General features: G+C 40.2%; 1 protein-coding gene across 1 annotated transcript in view; it reads right to left on the bottom strand.

The window, feature by feature from the left end:
- Positions 1-19052, bottom strand: part of Bmp6 (bone morphogenetic protein 6) — a 164547-nt gene that overhangs the window by 30008 nt on the left and 115487 nt on the right. The window contains exon 2 of the mRNA XM_046453607.2: positions 7120-7312. Within this exon, the coding sequence (XP_046309563.1) occupies positions 7120-7312 (193 nt within the window). The remainder of the gene's footprint in view (positions 1-7119; positions 7313-19052) is intronic.

Raw genomic sequence — 19052 nt, 5'->3', positions numbered from 1 at the left:
GCCAGGCACAAGAGAAACAAGTGTGGCTGGGCACAGTGATAAAAGCTTTGGTTTTCCTCTCACACCCTGGCTTTCTCAAATTTGCCCTTCCCTTGAAAAAGGAAACCCGTCTGAGCCGTCTAAAAAGGTTAAATTTTTATCTCCTCTCCAACAGATAGCACTGAAAATCCAACTGAATTCAAAGAACAGTCTGTGAATGCTTTTCTAAAGAAACTACTCTCCTAGATCCTGGAACTGGATCAACTACTGGGTCCAGGTCTTACAGAACTACAACATTTGGCTAATGATGCAAACACCAATATTCATAGGAATTTGTTTAAAAAGATTCGTACATGAAAAAAAAATCACACACACACAAAAAAAATTTACTATCTTTCAGAGACTTATGCTTCTGCCCTGATGCAGCAAACTAACACTCTCACCAAGAACAACTAAAAATAATGGTTCAGCTGAAAAACAACAACAAAATAAAAACCTGATTGAAGTCGTCTTTAGAGTAACTGGTAAGGCGACACTTCATGGGTCAAGACCAAGACCTCTGAGACAAGGGGATTTACTGAGGTGAGCCCTGCATTTGTGGTTGTCTTTTCACTCCAGAGCATTTGCTAATTCCCAGCCTGAGGCATGCACCAAAGAGAAAGAAGCAGGGGCCTGGAGTCTGGAGCAGTATCACTGGCTAGGGATAAAAATTAGAGTTCAAGGCAGGTAGGACATGAAAGGCGAAGGTCCCAGAGGAAGGAGGCTCCACAGAAGGGGATGTGTGAAGGTGACCTCATACGAGTTGGACTCACGCCTTGTATGTATCCAAGTTGGGCGGTCCTTTTTCTGCTTCGAGATCTGGTGGCCTTGAACCCCAATATTTTCATTTGAGATATTTGCCAAAGATTAGCTATGTATACATGGGATGAGAAGTCGAGAAAACAAGCAGAAAGAAAATGTTGAGAGGCTTAATAGCAGAGTTTTGGGCAGTCCCATGAATCTGTGGAGTGAAAAAGTAGAGTTCAGAGCCCACCAAGGAAGAGGGCCTCCGGTAAGTGTCCTAGACTTTCAGCTGAAAACCCTGAAGGGCTAGACTGGGGGAGAAATGGAAGACCAGAAACAGATGAGCCATAGCAGATCCCGAAACCTCCACTGGAACAAAAAGAACTGGGTGACTTGCCGGCCGTGTATCTGACTTCCAGAAGAAGCATAAATCCAGTCTAGAGAGAGGTAACGATATCTAGAAATGTTTTATTAAATAATGTCCAAGGTGTAATAAGCACAAAATTATCAGGCATGCCAAGGAATAAGATCAAGGGGACAAAAAGATAATGGAAATAGACCTATAGGGGACCCAAGGAGGAGGGTTATCAGACACAGTCTTTGAATGAGTCTTATATAAAACTAATACTAAATCACAAATTGAATTTCTCTCAGGTTGTGAAATTGGCTCAGCACTTGATAGTTTTTTAATATGGTAGCCATATTAACACTATAAAGGAAAAAAAAATCAAATGATTCATCCCAAAAGGTTCAGAATAAACATTTGATTAACTTTTCACCTCAGGGCTAGGGCACAGCTCAGGGGCAGAGCACTTGCCTAGCAAGCGCAAGGACCTGGGTTCAATGCCTAATACCACCAACATTTTTTCCACATTATTTCCTAATTTAAATTAAAACTATTGTAAAACTAGGAATAGAGAATAATTTCCTTAATCTAAAAATGTGTCTATAAAAACATTTACAACAATTCATCATCCTTCATAATAATAATAAATCTACACCCCCCCATTAGAAATCTGACAGATACTAGACAGATACACTGTACTAGACATCCTAGCCAGGACAATAAAAGAAGAAAGAGAAACAAAATAAAAAATCGGAATTGAAAAGGAAAAAATAAAACTGATATTTATAGAAATTTTAGAAATTCCAAAAGACTTTACAGGAAAAAAATTAGAATTAACATGTAATTATTCAAGGTTACTGGATATAAGATCAATATATAAAAATCAGTTGTATTTATATATATTAGGGGAAAAAACTCTGAAATTTTTAAAAATATAATTTACAATAAAATTATAAAACTTTACTACCTAAATTAATCTAATAAGAAGATTTGACACACACAAAACAACTAGACATTATTGAAAGTTATTAGAGAAAGCCTAATAAATGCTATATGCTTGAATGGAACACTCAATATTGGTGAGACGTAAATTATTCCCAAGTTGAACCCTACATTTAATGAAATTCCAATCAGAATCCCAGCAAGTTTTTTTTTTTTGCTTTTTTTCACTTTGTATGGAAATTGACAAACTAATTTTAAAGTTTATGTGGCAATATAAATGGCCATTAGTATCCAAAAGAGTCTCAAGAACAAATTTGGAAAACTTACACACCAGATATCAATCCTCATTGTCAATCTAAAAGAATTAAGACAGTGTAGTACTGGTGCAAGAGGAAAGAAAAATAACCAGTGGAACAAAATAAAGATCCCAGAAATAGAGCCACACCTGGGCAATCACCTAATATAAAATAATGTGCCCCTGAGGTACATGGGAAAAGGCCAGTATTTCCAATAAATGTACTGAGTCGATCAAGTTTTCAATTCTTATACAGCTGGCCTATCTAATAATCTACTTCATTATCTCACTTGTGGTCTCAAAACCCTACCGTAGCTTTGCTCATTCTGCTGAGATCAAAGTGTCTACATCTTGCTGCCTCTTGGGTGTCCCTACCATGACTCAAATATATCCAAACCTGAACTCATCTTTATCCCCCTTTCTTAACTTATTCCTCATTCCTTATTGTGAATGGCTCAGAATTTCAAACTAAAAATTCTGTAAAAATAAAAATGTGTCTTTGCCCTTCCATGGTTATTTTCTCTGCTAGGAAAACTATGTTCTATCCATAAAATAAGTCTAAATTTGAAATTTTGTCAAAAAATTAAGGCAATAAGTAAGTCTAGGATTAATCCTTGGGGATTCAGCAGTCCAGAATTGGCTTGGTTGATCTAAGAAAACCTTTCTACAAGTTTTGAAAATCAACTCTAAAGCAATACTGCCTAACATGTTGATTCTAACATGTGTTTGTTCAGATCCTGAGGATTCTGAAGTTAGGATGAAACATATGAAACTTAAAAAAAAAAATGAACACCAGTCTTTCTAGCCATCCATCCATCCATCCATCCATCCATCTTTGTTTCTTTTCAAACAGAGGAGTTTGTTTTGATATTGCTTATTCCAGGATGATATACATTTTAAATCTGTAACTAGTTCTCACTTTTAATGTCTTTCAAAAAACTGTACCTAGAACATGGAAAAGTTTTCACAGACACAGAAGACACCAGAAGACCATCACTGCAAAACAACACAACTGCCAAAACACAAAACAGAATGTCAAAACTAACAGAGGCGAGTATGGCCGATTCATGAACCAAAGAGGACCATGATTCAGAAACTAAACATGCTCTCTGTTAAAACTTCTGGTTGACTTCCAAGAGATTCTCTTTGACTTCTAAGTATACAAAGTTCAGTTAAGAACATTAAAGATGTGCCTTTAAGCAAACAAGAAATGTAGATGAAAATGATATTCTTTCTAGGCCTCAGGATTGCACCATTCATCTAAAGAAAGAAAGGTCATAAGAACATATGAAGAGCCACATGGCGCCATCATGCTACTTCACAGGAGGATGAAAAGTCAAAAGGTATTCGGAGCAGTCTGTCCTCTAACTGTGAAGACAGCATAGTGTGGGAGCCACACAGAAAACTATAGGAAAGAAGTAAATGGACAGTAGTGTCAGAATCAGGACAAGAACTCAGACTTTGGGGAAAATTTACTCTTTCTTTCTGTCCACACCCCTCCTCTAGAAAAGTTGTTACTAGATCAATGGTTGACCAAGGGGAAAAAGAATTGCAAAGGTTCCCTGCAGGAAGGCCTCAACTGTCAAAGTCCCAGGACCTGAATTCTCACAAACACATTTTAGCTGCCAATGGAATGTTCTCTTGGCCCTTCAGACAGAGACCACATCAGAGACGGAGTGGGAGGACCTGACATAGGGAGACCGCTCACCTCTCTGAACCTCACCTTTATCTTGAGACGGTCCCCATGTCACAGTAAAATCCTAATTTGAGAATTTCAGAGAAGGCTTTCCCCGAACTGTTAGTTATATATAAATGCAAATCTTTATCAGCATCATCATAAGGGCATAATGATTTATAATTATCGAAATTGACATCAAACGTTTTTTTGGTGGGGGTGTGGGTTCTGGAGATCAAATCCAGGCCTCATGTATGCCAGGCAAATGCTCTACCACTGAGCCACATCCCTAGCCCACCAAACTCACCTTAAAATGTAAATATCACCCAATACTATGGAGTTAAATTTTTTAAAAAATAAATAAATAAAATGCAAAGGGCAACTTGGACTTGAAATTAGTGCCGACCGTTGAGTTGATGATCTCACTCTAATCTATGGGTCGTTTCAGATCTTTCCATGATTTAAGACTCTATCTAAGAGCTGATTCTCAAATTTTGGGTAAAATATCAAGTGCTTCCCTGATATTTCCAAAAGCACCATCTATTCAAAGTACTCACTTTAAAAAAAAAAAAAAAAAAACTTACCTGGTCCAATTGTCTCTTATCAGTTAAAACACACGTTTCTGCACAGCGCAAAGTGGAGACCTGCCTTCCAAGAATCTTCCCCAACCCTCCCTGGGCCAGGTTTTCTGACTGCCTCCTGTGTCAGAAATCCCAGGTCGTCCCTTCTTCTGCCCTCAGTTGAATGTAGGACTCAGCATTGAAAAACCTGACTCCCCGACCCCCCTTTTCAAGGATGCCAACTATTTCGCAACACAAACACTTCTTACATGAAGTGAACCCATCAAGGGTTACAAATGTCACTTAAACACAGATTTGGACACACAAGTTTCCTTACAAGCCTGGAAAGGGATTTTGAGCCAAGACACCCCAAGACAGTACAGATGGGGAGATCAAACCAGCCCCCACAAGGAGTCCTGCGGTCAGACCTGGAGGCCTCTGGAAGAACATTAGAGGCAGCGGGAGGCCTGGGCTCCCGGCCCACAGATAAGGAAATCTGGCCAACCTGGAACCCTTCAAAAGCATGAGCTTCTCCAATTCTCCCAATATCCCCCCTCTCCTATGCTCCAAAATCAAACAATCCAAATGCCAAATGCTCCCATCCTAGAAGACCAAGAAATGACAGCTCTCTGCTTTGATAGGGAGCCATCCAAGGTTGGGACCCTCGGACTTTGTTTTCCAAACTCACTGTTGGCCTCAAGAAGTACGTCGCCGCCATTTGAAGCCCAAGGCAGCTGTTGTTTTTTGGCTCAAGTTCAGTGTAAACCTTACAAAGTTTCTGTTAGCTCCTTTAAAAACAATAATAATAATATTTATTATAATAATAATATATTATATAATAATAATAATAATTATTATTATTTTGAAAAATTCCATAGTCACTAAACTTCCAGCTTAATGCTTTTCCCCCAGGACAGAGAAAACCATGTTTCCCAAACAAACTTCTGAACCAAAAAAATGTACCAGTACAAAAAGTTATTCCCACCAGAGAAATGTAATGGAATAATTAGATTGAAAAATCTATATGTAAAGCCATTCCAGAGAACTGCTGAGTGCCAGTTCTCTCCAAATTATCAAAAGATGAATATCTAGCGATGAATAATTTGCTTCCCAAAAGAACCCCCCCCCCCAATAGCAAAGCCATCGCATATGCTTTTATTTAGGAGTGACAATCAGGCTTTGGAAACCTTCCCTTTCATTCTGACTTTTGATCCATCATAAAGATACCAAAATGGCTGTATTTAGTCATTATTTAGCTGTCCCAGCTTGGAACTCATCTACAACCCTCAGTGGATACTCCACACCATGACGAATTCCCAGCACCTGCCATCACTCTGTCTTCCTCCATTCACCCCATTAGAGACTTGAACATGTACAAGGGTTCAATGCGGGTGATGCTTTCAAAACAAAAGTGAACCCTTCATAGGTTAAGTTCATGATTCCAAGGATTTCAGCATGCATATTTGTGACAGACCCACACACAGATCAATAAGTTCAGAAGAAACCAAAGTCATTCCTAAACCTTTGGAAATTCTTGGGAAGTCAATAGTCTTCCAAGACCAAAAGCAAGAATCTGGATGCATTTTATAAAACCAAAGGTGACAAATTCTTTAGAATGCTTGTAAGTGCAGGGTTCCTGCCCTCCAATACACTGTTTTTCTTTCTTACCTTTTTATCTACCATATAATTGCCAGAATATTATGTCACTGGCTTAATTTCGACCTTGTGCACACTGAGAACTACACAGCGATGCTAACCTAGGCATTATGTGCTTGATTCTCCCTGGACTGACCCCTTAAGTACCAAGCAAAATCCAAAGTCATTGGCTGCTTTTCTGTGCACTACAGATTTGAACTACCTGCTGCGACACTTTATCCTTCTGCCCAGTTTTTCAACCATCACTCCATGGAAGCTTTTATTATTATTATTATTATTATTATTATTATTATTATTAGGCAGCTCCATGAACATATGTCATTGCAGCTTTTTTAAAAAATGGTCTAGACTCATTTTAGGAAACAAGAATAAAATAGCCACATTGGAAAAAAAACTATCATTCCCTTATATCCATATGGTAAAAAATACATTAAACCCACTTACTCAAAGGTGAAATCATATGTGTTTATTAAATGCACAAATAACCTTGTTGTCATCTGAATTAGTATCATTTATAAGCAACATTATATAAATTTAATGTGTGCATTTATTTTAGCCACCCCTGCCTGTCATTCAAAGTGGAGACCAAACAATAATGGAAAACATTTTATCCCCAATACAGTTGTCTGGTCACAAAAGGTGCTTAGTAAGTCCTCCTAGCTGGCTTGCTCAGGAAAAAATAAGTATTTGGGAAATCAGCTTATTGGGAAAAAAAAAAAGTCTTTTCGGCTGAACAGCACCCTGGAGAACACCCACCTCCTCATGTTCACGGGCTGTCCCTCCACCGCTAAGCACCTTCCACAGACACACTTGGGGTCATGTGACGACGGAGGGTGAGAAATGGGGCCGGGCCCACCTTGGGGGCTTCCTTGAGCCTTCATACCTGTGCTGATGCTCCTGTAAGACTTGATAAATGCTGATAAGAAAAGTTTGGTTTTTAAAACTGCCCACAACACAGTCCTTGTAGATGCGGAATTCTGCAGCCGTCACAGCCTCACCCTCAGGAATCTGGGATAAGTTGAACTTGAACTCTTTGTGGTGTCGCTGGCGAGGGGAGAACTCCTTGTCGTACTCCACTATAGGATTAAACAAGAGAGAGTGACAGCTATTGTTATTGACTAAGGGCCACAGGCTCGCCTCCTGACAGGGGTCGGGGGGAGGACGCTGGCTACAGGGTCAGACAGCCCAGTTCACCATCACCGCAGCCCCTCAGGACGACATGAACTTCTTAGGCCGTTTGCAGTTTAAACGCTTTGGTTTGAGTATTGGGTACAATAAATTGCATGACATCTAGTTCTTTAGACCCTTGGCTTCAGGGTCTAAATAACTAACTGTCATGCAATGACTCTCCACGAAAATAGGGAGAGTCTGACTTTGTGGGGAAAGGTGGAGAATGAATGAAATCCCATCCTGACCATGACGCCCTCCCAGCCCCCGTCCCTCCCAGGGGTTTTCTCTCCTCAGTTCTGTTCACATGTCACCATCTGCCGCTGGCATGACCAAGGTGGCCCTGCATTGAACTTGAGTGGGGTGGCGTGAGAGCACTGGGTGGGGGGAGAGGGCAGCATATTTTCCCCTGGGCCTGAAGTTCAAAGGAGACTCAAATGTTACCTGCTATTCAGTGGAGACTCTTACTGAGGGTAGAGCTTTGTAGAATATGGCTCCCTGCTGTCCACCTGCTGGGGGAAGCTGAGGGTTGAATGATGGTGTGGGGGACCCTGTGCCCAGGTAAACTGCTGGAACCCCATTTAATCTGTGAGTAGATCCCAAGCAGAACTAGTATGTGTGAGGAAATCACCAATGGTATTGTTCACTATTTTCTAGTGGTTTACACTGAAAGAAACCTTTGGAAAAGGATTAGGACAAAAGTAATTCAAATTATGTGAAATGATGCCAGTTTTCCATCCGTGGATGAATGGATATGTGGTGTAGGCACAATGGAATACTACCGAGCCATTAAAAAGGTGCTGTCTGTGACAATGTGAAGGACATTATGCAGAGAGAAATGAGCCAGGCTCGGAAAGACAAACCCCACAGGCTCTCACTGATGCATGGAATCGAGGAAAGTCAAGCTCAAAGAAAGAAGCAGAGGTGGAAGGGTGGTTGCCAGGGGTTAGGGCATAAGGGGAGGGAGGGGACTGGGGAAAAGTGGGTTGGTCCAAGGGTCCAAAGGTCAGTTTCGAAGTAACACAGATCTATTTTATAGCATGGTGACTAATAATACCATAATGCATACTTCAAATTTATTAAAATAGTACGTTTTCAATGTTCTCATCTCACACACAAAAAAATGAAAACATCTTATCTCTGTGAGGGGATGGAGACCTTACTTAGCTTGACTGTGGTGATCATGTTACAATGTAAGTGTGTATCAAAACACATACATTTAAATCCCTTAAATACATAAATTCTTGTCGATTATACTTTGATAAAACTAGAAAAATAAGTTTTTTAAATAAAATCTTTTTCCTGCAGGAAAAAACCAATACAGAAAATTGCAATTACTGATTATCATTTTTTGAAGTCAGTCTCAGCTCTCAAATGTCTACATAAAGTCCCGTGTGAGAGAGACGACATGAAACCTCAGGGTTTAATTCGGAGTCATTATGAAGGGAAAAAACAGAGGGTTCTGCTGCCACTAGTCCTGACTCTGTCCCCAGAGTCGAGAAATGCTCCTGCCCCGAAGTGCCTGTTAGTTTTTTCTCAGTGACAACCGGGAAGAAACCTCATGAGCAAATCCACCCTGGATGGCAGAGCCTTCCTGGGGTTCATGGGCAGAAAACAAAACTAAAATCATTTGCCACCTTGAACTTTTGACTTCCTCCCCACGTGTTGTTTCTTATCATGATCAAAGAAGAGTTGTGAAGATTCAGAATATTTTTTTAAAAAAATCAAAACACCTGAGAGCTCTCAAGAGGACCCAATGTTCTTGATGGCATTTGCAGAAGATAAGGAGAGAGGAGCCATCTATGGGGACAAGATTTTAAACAGAGAACTTCCAGAATGGACCTGTAATTATGCAACGATTCCTTAATGCTGGGATTTCCTTTTTTCTTTCTTTTTTTTTTAATTTTGGGGGTTAAAAAGGAACAAGCTTTGGCTTCTGCAAGCACTTGAATGTAAAGTAAAAAGAGGTCCAACCAGAAAGTACACACCCCAGTTCAGCCCCAACAGGACAGCAGGTTTTCTAATTAGTGGCCGAGCATGAAAAGCAATATTGTTAAAGAGTTCACCCAAGGACGCGCACACGGGACACTGTATCACTTTCCCCAAAACTGATCTGCCTTTTAAGTCTGATATGTTATCACTGTTGGTTAAAAAAAAATTGAATCAAATCTGATTTCCCAAAGAGTCTTTCTTAAACAAAAAAAACCCCAAACCCAGAGCTTTTCTATAGGGTCTTTTGGATGCTTAATTTCAACATTGCTACATGAAAATACAGAAAGCATGTATAAGAAGTCTTTCAATCTCTCTTACTATGAACAAGAGTTTGAGAAAAAAAATACAGATGTGAAGTGAGATAGAGAATAGTAACTAAGACTTTTCAGTTACAAAGATTCAAGATACAAAAATTTCAATATATGAGGAATGTGGCCGCTAGTTTTTGACAGGTGCACCTCCAAGAATAAATCACCCTTCCCTGTATTCATACACTTGAGTGATCCTGTAATCTGCTCTGTAATCTGCTTTGGACTATGGAATGCAGCAACAGTGGAACTCAGCTATTTTCTAGGTCAGGTTGTAAGCACTGAACTTCCTTCCACACTTGTGTGAGAAAAGATGGCGGCCATGTAAGAAGCTGGACTACCCAGAGACCTCCATATTGTGAGGAAGCCCAAGCTAGCCATGTAGAGAAGTGCATGGAAGGAGAGGTAGAAGAGTTAAAGGAAGAGAAGAGAATAGAGAGAGAGAGAGAGAGACAGAGAGAATATGAACATACCACAAACTGTCTAGCCACTGGCCAAACACCTCAGCAGAGGCATCAGATGTGTTATGAAAGGTCATCTTGGCCATCAAGTCCAGTGGCCATCTGGTTCCCACCATCTGATTGCAACTACAGGAGCAACCTTACTCAAGAATGGCCCAGGTAAACCCATCATCTCAGAGGACTGTGAGAGATGACGATGCATGGCTGGTTTTAGCCACTTTGTTTTGGGGGGATTTGTTTTGCAGTCACAACAGGATAACACAAAAAGAGAAGAGATGACAGGAGAGGCTAAGAGACGGAGCAGGAGAGCACCGGTGCATCCGACCATGCTAGGAAGGGGAAGAGTGTGTACAATTCTTGAGGATAAGGATTATGCAATGCTGGAAGGCAGTGCGTATGACTAAGGAGGAATCCTGGCAAATTCTCACAGATGCAAAGAGATAAAGATCCTAAAAATGTGAAAAAGAGAAGCCCAGTTCAAAGCATTAATTTTATCACAATGCGAACTAGAACCCGCTGCCTTTTAAGGGCATTTTCCCATTTCTCCTCTACCAAGACAGTCTCAAGGCATTCTGCACATTCTTTTCTTGGATCCTTCTTGGGGGACACTTATGACCTCTGTTGCCCCTCATGTCTGATTTCAACCTACCCCTTATTCTGGGTCTTCTGAATGCCCCGTTGGTGTCTCTCAGCTCTCAGCTAAAGGCCTTCCCCACTCTGCCAGACAACTCAGCCACCATCCCTGAAGTCTCTCTGGAACTTCTCCTTTCTCCCCTACTCTTTTGCCTGTGGTAGGATTTGCACAATGCATTTGCGAATATCTCACGGGGATTAACACAGTGTGGTTAATGGAAATAAACACAATGTGGTTACCACTTCCATATGCATCTGAAGGCCACAATGGTAGAATGGTAACATTTCCAGTGAACTTAGCAATTCAAGTTATAGGACTGTGGATTCCTTAAATATCAAATAGTTCAGTAAGTAGGAAAACAAGGGAAAGGACTAGGGCTAAGTTTTGAATTCAGTCTTAGTACCTAGCTGTAATCCTAGTATTCGTCTTATCAATGGTGGTACCAATGTGGTATTCAATGAAGTAGGGACCAAGATGGTGAGGAAGTGACAAATTGTGACACTTGTTTGGAATTCCAGCTCCTCCCCCACTTATGTATGTGATATTAGTCAAAAGTTTCAGGGTTAGTTAAGTGGGAAGAATTCTGAAGAATAAGTGAAACATTCTACATCAATAGCACACATCGAGCCAATTAACACTTTCCCTAAACTGGCTTTGGAACAATGCATTCTGCAAAACGCGCAGTGAAATTTCGGCATCCTTGGTGTTTAGCTAGTGAACCGTGCTGCGTTCTCTTAGGCAAGAGTTCCTAGAATTTAATTTCGAGGACAAGTTAAGACACTTTTAAAGAATGGTGATGACCTCATACAAGGTCACTGACATCTTCTGTCTGCTCTTTGTAAGGACAATAAAACAACAAATGGCATTCCTTTAACTATGATTTCATTTCTAGAAATCCTTTTAATACCAAATAAAACAGAAGAGACCTAATTGAAGAATACACTACCACCCTCTAAATTGAAAACCGCTTGGCTTTATAAATCTTCCTCTTTTTGGCTTTGACCCTCCCTTCCAGTTGAAGTTTTAGGTCAGTCCTAGATCTCTGGCCAATATGTAGGAACTATAGGCCCAAGGAATCAAAGCTATTGGTTTAAGATGGAAAAGGTAAATGATGTAATATTATACATACAAAAGTCTCGCCCGGGTCCCACGCAAGTGGTGGAAATGGGTTCCTCCTGGTGGAACGGGCTGGCTGAGAAATAAAAACTAAGAAAAATAGAACAACGAAAAAAAACCACATGACACAGAAAGTAGTTTCAAAAGTGGGGGCAGGACGGGCAAGTCTATCAGACAGATGGAGCTTCTAGACTCTGGCAAAATGGAGCCCAGGCCTGCTTTATTTATATTGGGAAATATCAAAGGCCTTCCATAGAATGTTCTTCACGAAAAAGGTTAAAGGTGAGCTGTTCAGTTCCCAACAGGTTGAACCCATCTCCAGATCAGTATCTTCCTAGCAGAGTAGAGATATAGGTCACGTGCATTGGGCAATCTATTGGACAGTTCATAATGCCAAACCTAAATCTCCCTGGTTACCATACCAAGAGAAGACCCTCATGTAATTCACAGATGGCTTCCCACACAAAAGCTACTGAGGATTAATAACTAATCTATACAGAGTAGTGGGCTTTGCTGCGGAATGTTCACAGGTACATAAAAACATAATTTGATCAATTTTACTCCCAAATACTGCAGATGACGATAGTAACCGGCACTGAGCTTCAACACCAGAACATGACCTTCCTTCTCCACCCCCTCCCACCTCTGCCCCAAAGCTACCTTGTGTCAAACACTGTTTATCATTACCTTGCTTTAAAAAATGAACAGTTCTACTACACGCGTGTGAATCACTAAATTACACAATGCATAGTTTTTCTGTTTTCCTTAAAGCCTCTCCTGTGCAGGCGCGATGGGAATTGTTCAGGCCCATGTAGAAACATAGGCGTGGTCACAGAGCGAAGAGGGAGCCCTCAAGGACACCCAGGCTGCCCATCAGGCTCAAGTTCCATGGTGAGCGTGGCTGCTCTGCAAATGGGGGTGACCTCTCAGTCCTCGCCCATCTTGAATATTAAAAATATGGGCGTTTCCTCCCAAGCGTTAATGAGGAGGTGGAGAAACTGGAACACGTGTGCATTACCGGTGGGTTTGTAAGATGGTGCAGCCACTGCGGAAAACAGTAAGGAAGCTCTCAAAATACTAAGCATGGAATTACCTTATCTTTCTCAATGTATTTGCAAAAGAACTGAAAGCAGGTCTTTGAACAATCTCTATACCCACATTCATAGCAATATTTATAAAAGCCAAAAGCTGAAAGCAACTCAACTGTCCACCAATAAAAGAAAGGATAAGCACAATGTAATATATATATATATATATATATATATATATATATATATCATATTTACAACAATGGAATATTATTTGGCCTTTAAAAGGAAGCAAATGATGACATGCTGCATTACAGATGGACCCTGATGACATCATGCTCAGTGAAATGAGCCAGTTACAAATGGACCAGTATGGAATAATTAAATGAGGCACCTACAGTAATCAAGATCACATAGACAGAAAACAGAATGGGGTTGCAGAGACTGGAGAGAGGAAACAGGGAGTTATTGAATGGGTACAGAGTTTCAAAGTGTGAAGATCAAGTTCTAGAGATAGATGGTGGTGCTGCTGCAGAGCAGTATGGATGGATTTAATACCGCTGAACTGCTCACTTAAGGTTGTTAAAATGTTAAGTTTTATGTTATGCATATGGGCCATAATTTAAGAACCTATTAAAAACGAGCAGTTTTTTAATATGATTGTATCTAAGTTAAAAACAATTCTTCACCATCCCCTAATATCCAATCCATCCTCAATTTTCCTGAAATATCTCAAATATAATCTTTCTACGTTTGGTTTAGTGGGATCAGGATCCTAATAGGGTTGACCCATTATATTTGGTTGTTTTGTCTTTTAAGTTCATTTTTATTAGTGCTGGTTGTTTATACAGAACAGTGGGTTTTGTTGTGGCAAATTCATAGGTACCTAACAATATAACTTGATCGATCTCTTCCAAATACTTCTGTCCTCCCTTCCTGTGACCCTTCCCTCATCCCTAACCATCACCCTTATACTTTCATGGTCCCTTTTTTCCTTCATTTCCTCTCTAGCTTCAACATATGAGAGAAAACACATGATACTCTTCTGAGTCTGACTTATTTCCTTCAAAATTATGTCTCTAGCCAGGCACGGTGGTGCGTGTCTGTAATTTCAGCAACTCGGGAGGCTGAGGCAGGAGGACGCAAGTTCTCAGCCAGCCTCAGCAACCTAGTGAGGCTGTAAGCAACTCGGTGAGACCCTATTTCAAAATAAAATATAAAAAGGGTTGAGAATGTGGCTCAGAGGTAAAGCACCCCTAGGTTTAATCCCCAATACCCACCCACCCCAAATTATATCTCTAGTTCTATCCATTTTCCCTGAAGTCTCTTTAAACCTACCCAATCAGAATTTTTTTTAAAAAGAGCTCCATTAGCTCCAAAATAATAAAGAACCGTACAACTAACAACATTTTTAATGATGACCCACTCAAACCACTTCAAACTGCCTTTAAAACCTGGAGACTAGTTCAGTACTCCAAGAATGAGGGGACAGGGAGGGGCAGGTTCCACAGCTGTGGGCCCAGGAAGGAAGCTCAGTGACGGCTCCCTTGACTGACGGTGCCCTTGCCTGTTCTGCTACCTTTCATCTGTATGTACTCTTGGGACTTACTGTGCTCGTGTTCACAGCGAGACCAGGGACACAAACCCCATGAGGTGTCGTGAGGCTTCGAGTTAGACTTGCTTCAGGAATCTGTTGGGGACTGTCCTCTCAAATGCTTTTTTTAAATAATTAAATGCAATAGTGGGATCTGTTGTTGCAACCCCTCTCTTTTCAAGAAGTGATCTCCATCTTCAAAGTCTGGCCACTTATCTGTTGAATTATCTGATTCTGGTGTTTTGGGGAAGATTTTTAACGATTCATTTATTTTCCTTTTTTTAATTTTTTTTTTGTTTTAATTAGTTACACAAGACAGTACAATGATCTTGACCTATCATACATTTAAATCAAATGGGGTATAATTTCTGAGTGTACAGGTTGCAGAATCACATTGGTCATGCAGTCACGTATATACATACACTAATACTAGTGTCTATTTTACAGAAATAGTCAAGCTATTTTTTTTAACTCAGTGTGCATTATCTAAAGGTTTCTCAATATTGGTTTAATTTTTCAAATTTGTTGCTATGAATTTTTTCCATAGTATTATGCAATCTCTGCTCTGTCAATGGCTATTTCTATTTTCCATTCCTAATAGTATTTACTTGCATATTTCCTTTTTCCTGACTGATCTTCTTGGGGGGTCGCTTTTTTCCTCACTATTGATTGACTGTAATAAAGGTATTATAATAGTGGTATTTTACTAATAGCATTCCACTAAATCTGAATTATTTCAATTAAAGTTGTCTAGAGGAAAATAAAGACACCAACTATTTAAATTGCAAACACAAAAGAGAAAATAAAAAAGGAAATGAGAAAGGAGAAAAAGAAGCCAAAAATCTACTTAAAACATTTATTTTATTTATTCCTCATTTGCTAGACGTACACTCTGGGTAACTTGGTCTAATTAGCTAAGGCAATTATATTAATTCCCAGTAAATTCTACATGTTACAAATATTTTGTTTCTCTGATGGTTACACAACAAACTCAAAACTCTTTTTTTAAAGTTCACTCCATTGACCAGTGTGAGCAGTTTTTCACATGATGGCACAATTCATTTAATTTTAGGAAACAGGACAATTCAGGTCATTCTTCCAAGGGTTGTAACAACAGCTGCCTTTGGACTTTTAAACTGTACATGCACACGACCTTGAATAGCAAGACAGACACTAAGTGGAACTCTCCAACTCACTTTTCAACCACAGTGAGATAAGACTTCACTTTCTGGGGTTCACCAAGTGCTTATAAATGTTCATATTTTTTGAGAATCAAAGATGTCAAGAATCTATTTCCCTGGATGATGTACTCCAAATGACTTTTTTAATGCTTTACTTACTACTTCTTAAAAAATTTTTAAATTTTTTATTTGTTCTTCTTAGATATACATGGCAGAAGAGTGTATTTTAACATATTGTGTACACATAGAGTATAACTTTCCATTCGTGTAGTATGCTTTATGTTTTATTTTATGTAATTATAGACCCTCAAGTAGGTGCAAAAAGAGTCAAGCGATGCCTTCAGGCCAGCTTCCCCTGATGGTGACATCTTACGTAACTGAAGTGCAACATCAGTATCAGGGAGAGAACATTGGCACGACAGCTTCACCAGGCTACACGTGCTCTGATTTCACCAGGTTTCCCGTGTGCTTGCCCTGGTCTGTGTGTATTCTATGACATCACATGACCGGTTCATATGACCACCACCAAAATCCAGATCCAGGACCCTTCTGTCACCACAAAGGAATCTTTTGGGCTCTACTTTTATTCCAATGAATTCTTCAGACTAGATGCAGTGCATATATGATAAAGAGTCTCAGGACTGACCTTAAGCATTTGCATATCATCATTAGTAGTGGGAGTAAACCAAGTCATTTATTGTTTAAAAAAATTTTTTTTAAATCATTTTCATACCCAAATATAGTTACTAACACTAACGTCATTTCATGTTGGAAGATGCTCAGGAGCTAAAACTATACGTGTCCTACTGGGGAAGTGAGTAGTGGATCTCAGTTATCATCAAAGAAGGCATTCCACACTTAATCAATAAACATACGTCAGGAAGAAAGGCTTACTAATCACAGTCATGACAGAATGCAATCAATGTCCATAACCACATTTTTTGCCCATTTACTTACAAAGACTGAGATAAAGAAGCAATCGGACCACGTCCGATAAAAATCAATATAGTTAACGTGAATTTTTTTTTCATAACTGAGAAAAAGTTATGAAACATCTTTGGTCAAAACACAGATGGGACAGCCCAAAAGCAAAGCACAGACTCCCTCCCCACAACTCCCATTTCCACAGCAGACCATAATGGGCAGAACGTCCTCCCTGTGAGGGAGAGAAGAAACTAAACCCTGCTCACGACTTGAGACTGGCATTTCTTTCATACAAAATATCCGGATTCTTCGAGTGATCTGATAAGGTGGCTGTCCTCGATATGCTGCAGCGTGACAACAACACACCCCGTTGTGTTTCTTTTCATTCCACTTGAATTATGCTATAGTTTTGTTTGTGGATTCCTACCTTCTATCAATTCTGGAAAATTCTATCAGCTCAGTCACTATGGCCTCTTCCCCCATTCTCTTTAATGCCTCCTTTAAACATGACAGTGACATGCGTATTAGACTTTCTAACGTCCACATCTCTTCACGGCTCGTTGGCATCATTTATCTCCTGGTCACGGGGTTGGAAAATTTCTTCAGGTGTGTTTACAAGTTCACTAATTCTCTCTTTGACTGTGTTTCATGTGTAGTTCAAGCATCTATGAGTTGTTGTTGTTGTTTTAATTTTAAAGATTTAAATTCTTTTTTAATAGTTCTACTTCTTATTGTTAGGTCTTCTTGATAATTTTTAATCCCGTACTATTTGTTATGCTATGATCCCTTTCTGTATTTGTACATAATTGTCTCACTTTTTCGATCTAACTTGGTGTCTGTTCTCGAATAGGTGAAATTCTTGGGGTGGTTCAGCCGTGTGGCTTTACTGTCCCTCTGATGATGCTCATTTGGGTGGTGTGTTTTCTTGAGTGTTTGGGGATTTTTTTTTGTTTTTAGGTAATTTTTGATTGAAATCCACCCTTAATATTTAAATCAGTGTTTCTTTGGTTAAAAAAAAAAAAGAGGAGGAGGAGGAGGGTGGGGGGAGGAGGAGGGTGGGGGGAGGAGGAGGAGGAGGAGGAGGAGGAGGAGGAGGAAAAAAAGAGAAAGAAGTAAGGATGAGGAAGAGGAAGGGAACAGGAAGAGGAAAAAGGAGGAGGTGAAGGAGGAGAGGAGAAGAAAGAGGACTTTTACCTTTGCGAGGAACACTGCCAACTTGGAATCTCTTGATCCTCTTGCAGAGTCTCAGCTTAATGCATGAGCCCCGGGGTAGTTCCCCCACTCATCCTGAGCTAGACTCGGGATCCACAGTGTTGGTCTCTGCATCCAGAAACACAGCCTTTGTGTTTGTTTGCTCCTGGGAACCCACTCAGGGGTGTCTCAGAGACTCTGGTGCCCGAGGCCTGTTGATCCTGGATCTTGCTGTATTCTAGCAGGAGGCCTCCTAGATTATGTGCTCTGCAGTGCTTCCAGAATTCAGTTTTTATCTCTTATGTTTGGAAAACAACATTTGGGACACATTCCTCTCAACTCCTAAAGATACTGGAAAACTGGCTTAATGTCTGAAGAGTTTACAAAGCAGTTTCACACACGTTATTATCTCATCTGTTTCTCAGAATAGTCCAGAAGGTGGGCAGGGCAAGTAGCACCACATCAAGTCAACGGGAACCTGGCCAGCGGCAGTGGTGTGGCTTCCCCACGCCACTTACCTTTACGATTCCAACCCTCTCTTTATGCTGATACCTCCCCAACACCCCGCTCCAGCCCACTGCTCTTTCTGAAGATACCCTTCCTCCTCCAGGACCCCTGCATTTGAGGACAAAATCCACAAAATTAAACGTTCTTTCTCCCCATCAGCCTGTCCCTGTAACTCTATCTCTGTCCACCTGGCTACTCCAAATTGTCCAACTCTTCACCAATTCCTGTTGACTTTACCTTCTAGAACCTCACTCTCCAATACAGTAGCCAGAGCCACATGCCATTACTTAAATTGAAAACTCAGTTCCTCACAATAGCCACACTTAACTTTTTTTTGTTTTCAGATGTCCTAAAAACTGAACACAATTGTGTCATAAGTATTATGAGAAATCAATGTGAACAGTCAAGTTTTATTATGCAAATTCCTTTGCATTTCTTTTTATTTTTATCTAGTTATTCTTTTATTCATTTATTGGTGCTGAGGATCGAACCCAGGGGTGCTTCATCACTGAGCTGCATTCCCAGCCCTTTTTATATATCTTATTTTGAGACAAGGTCTCACTAAGTTGCTTAGGGCCTTGTTGAGTTGCTGAGGCTGGACTCAGACTTGTAATCCTCCTACCTCAGCATCCCAAGTCACTGGGATTACAGGCATGCACCACTGCACCTGGCTTAATTTTATGTTTTGGAGAAGTTTTAGGTTTCTAGAAAAA

The sequence above is a fragment of the Marmota monax genome, unplaced genomic scaffold, assembly GCF_021218885.2.
Source record: "Marmota monax isolate L192 unplaced genomic scaffold, Marmota_monax_Labrador192_F-V1.1 WCK01_AAM20220418_F8-fsc00029, whole genome shotgun sequence".
Taxonomy (NCBI): Eukaryota; Metazoa; Chordata; class Mammalia; order Rodentia; family Sciuridae; genus Marmota; species Marmota monax.
This window is presented reverse-complemented; position numbering and strand designations above follow the sequence as displayed.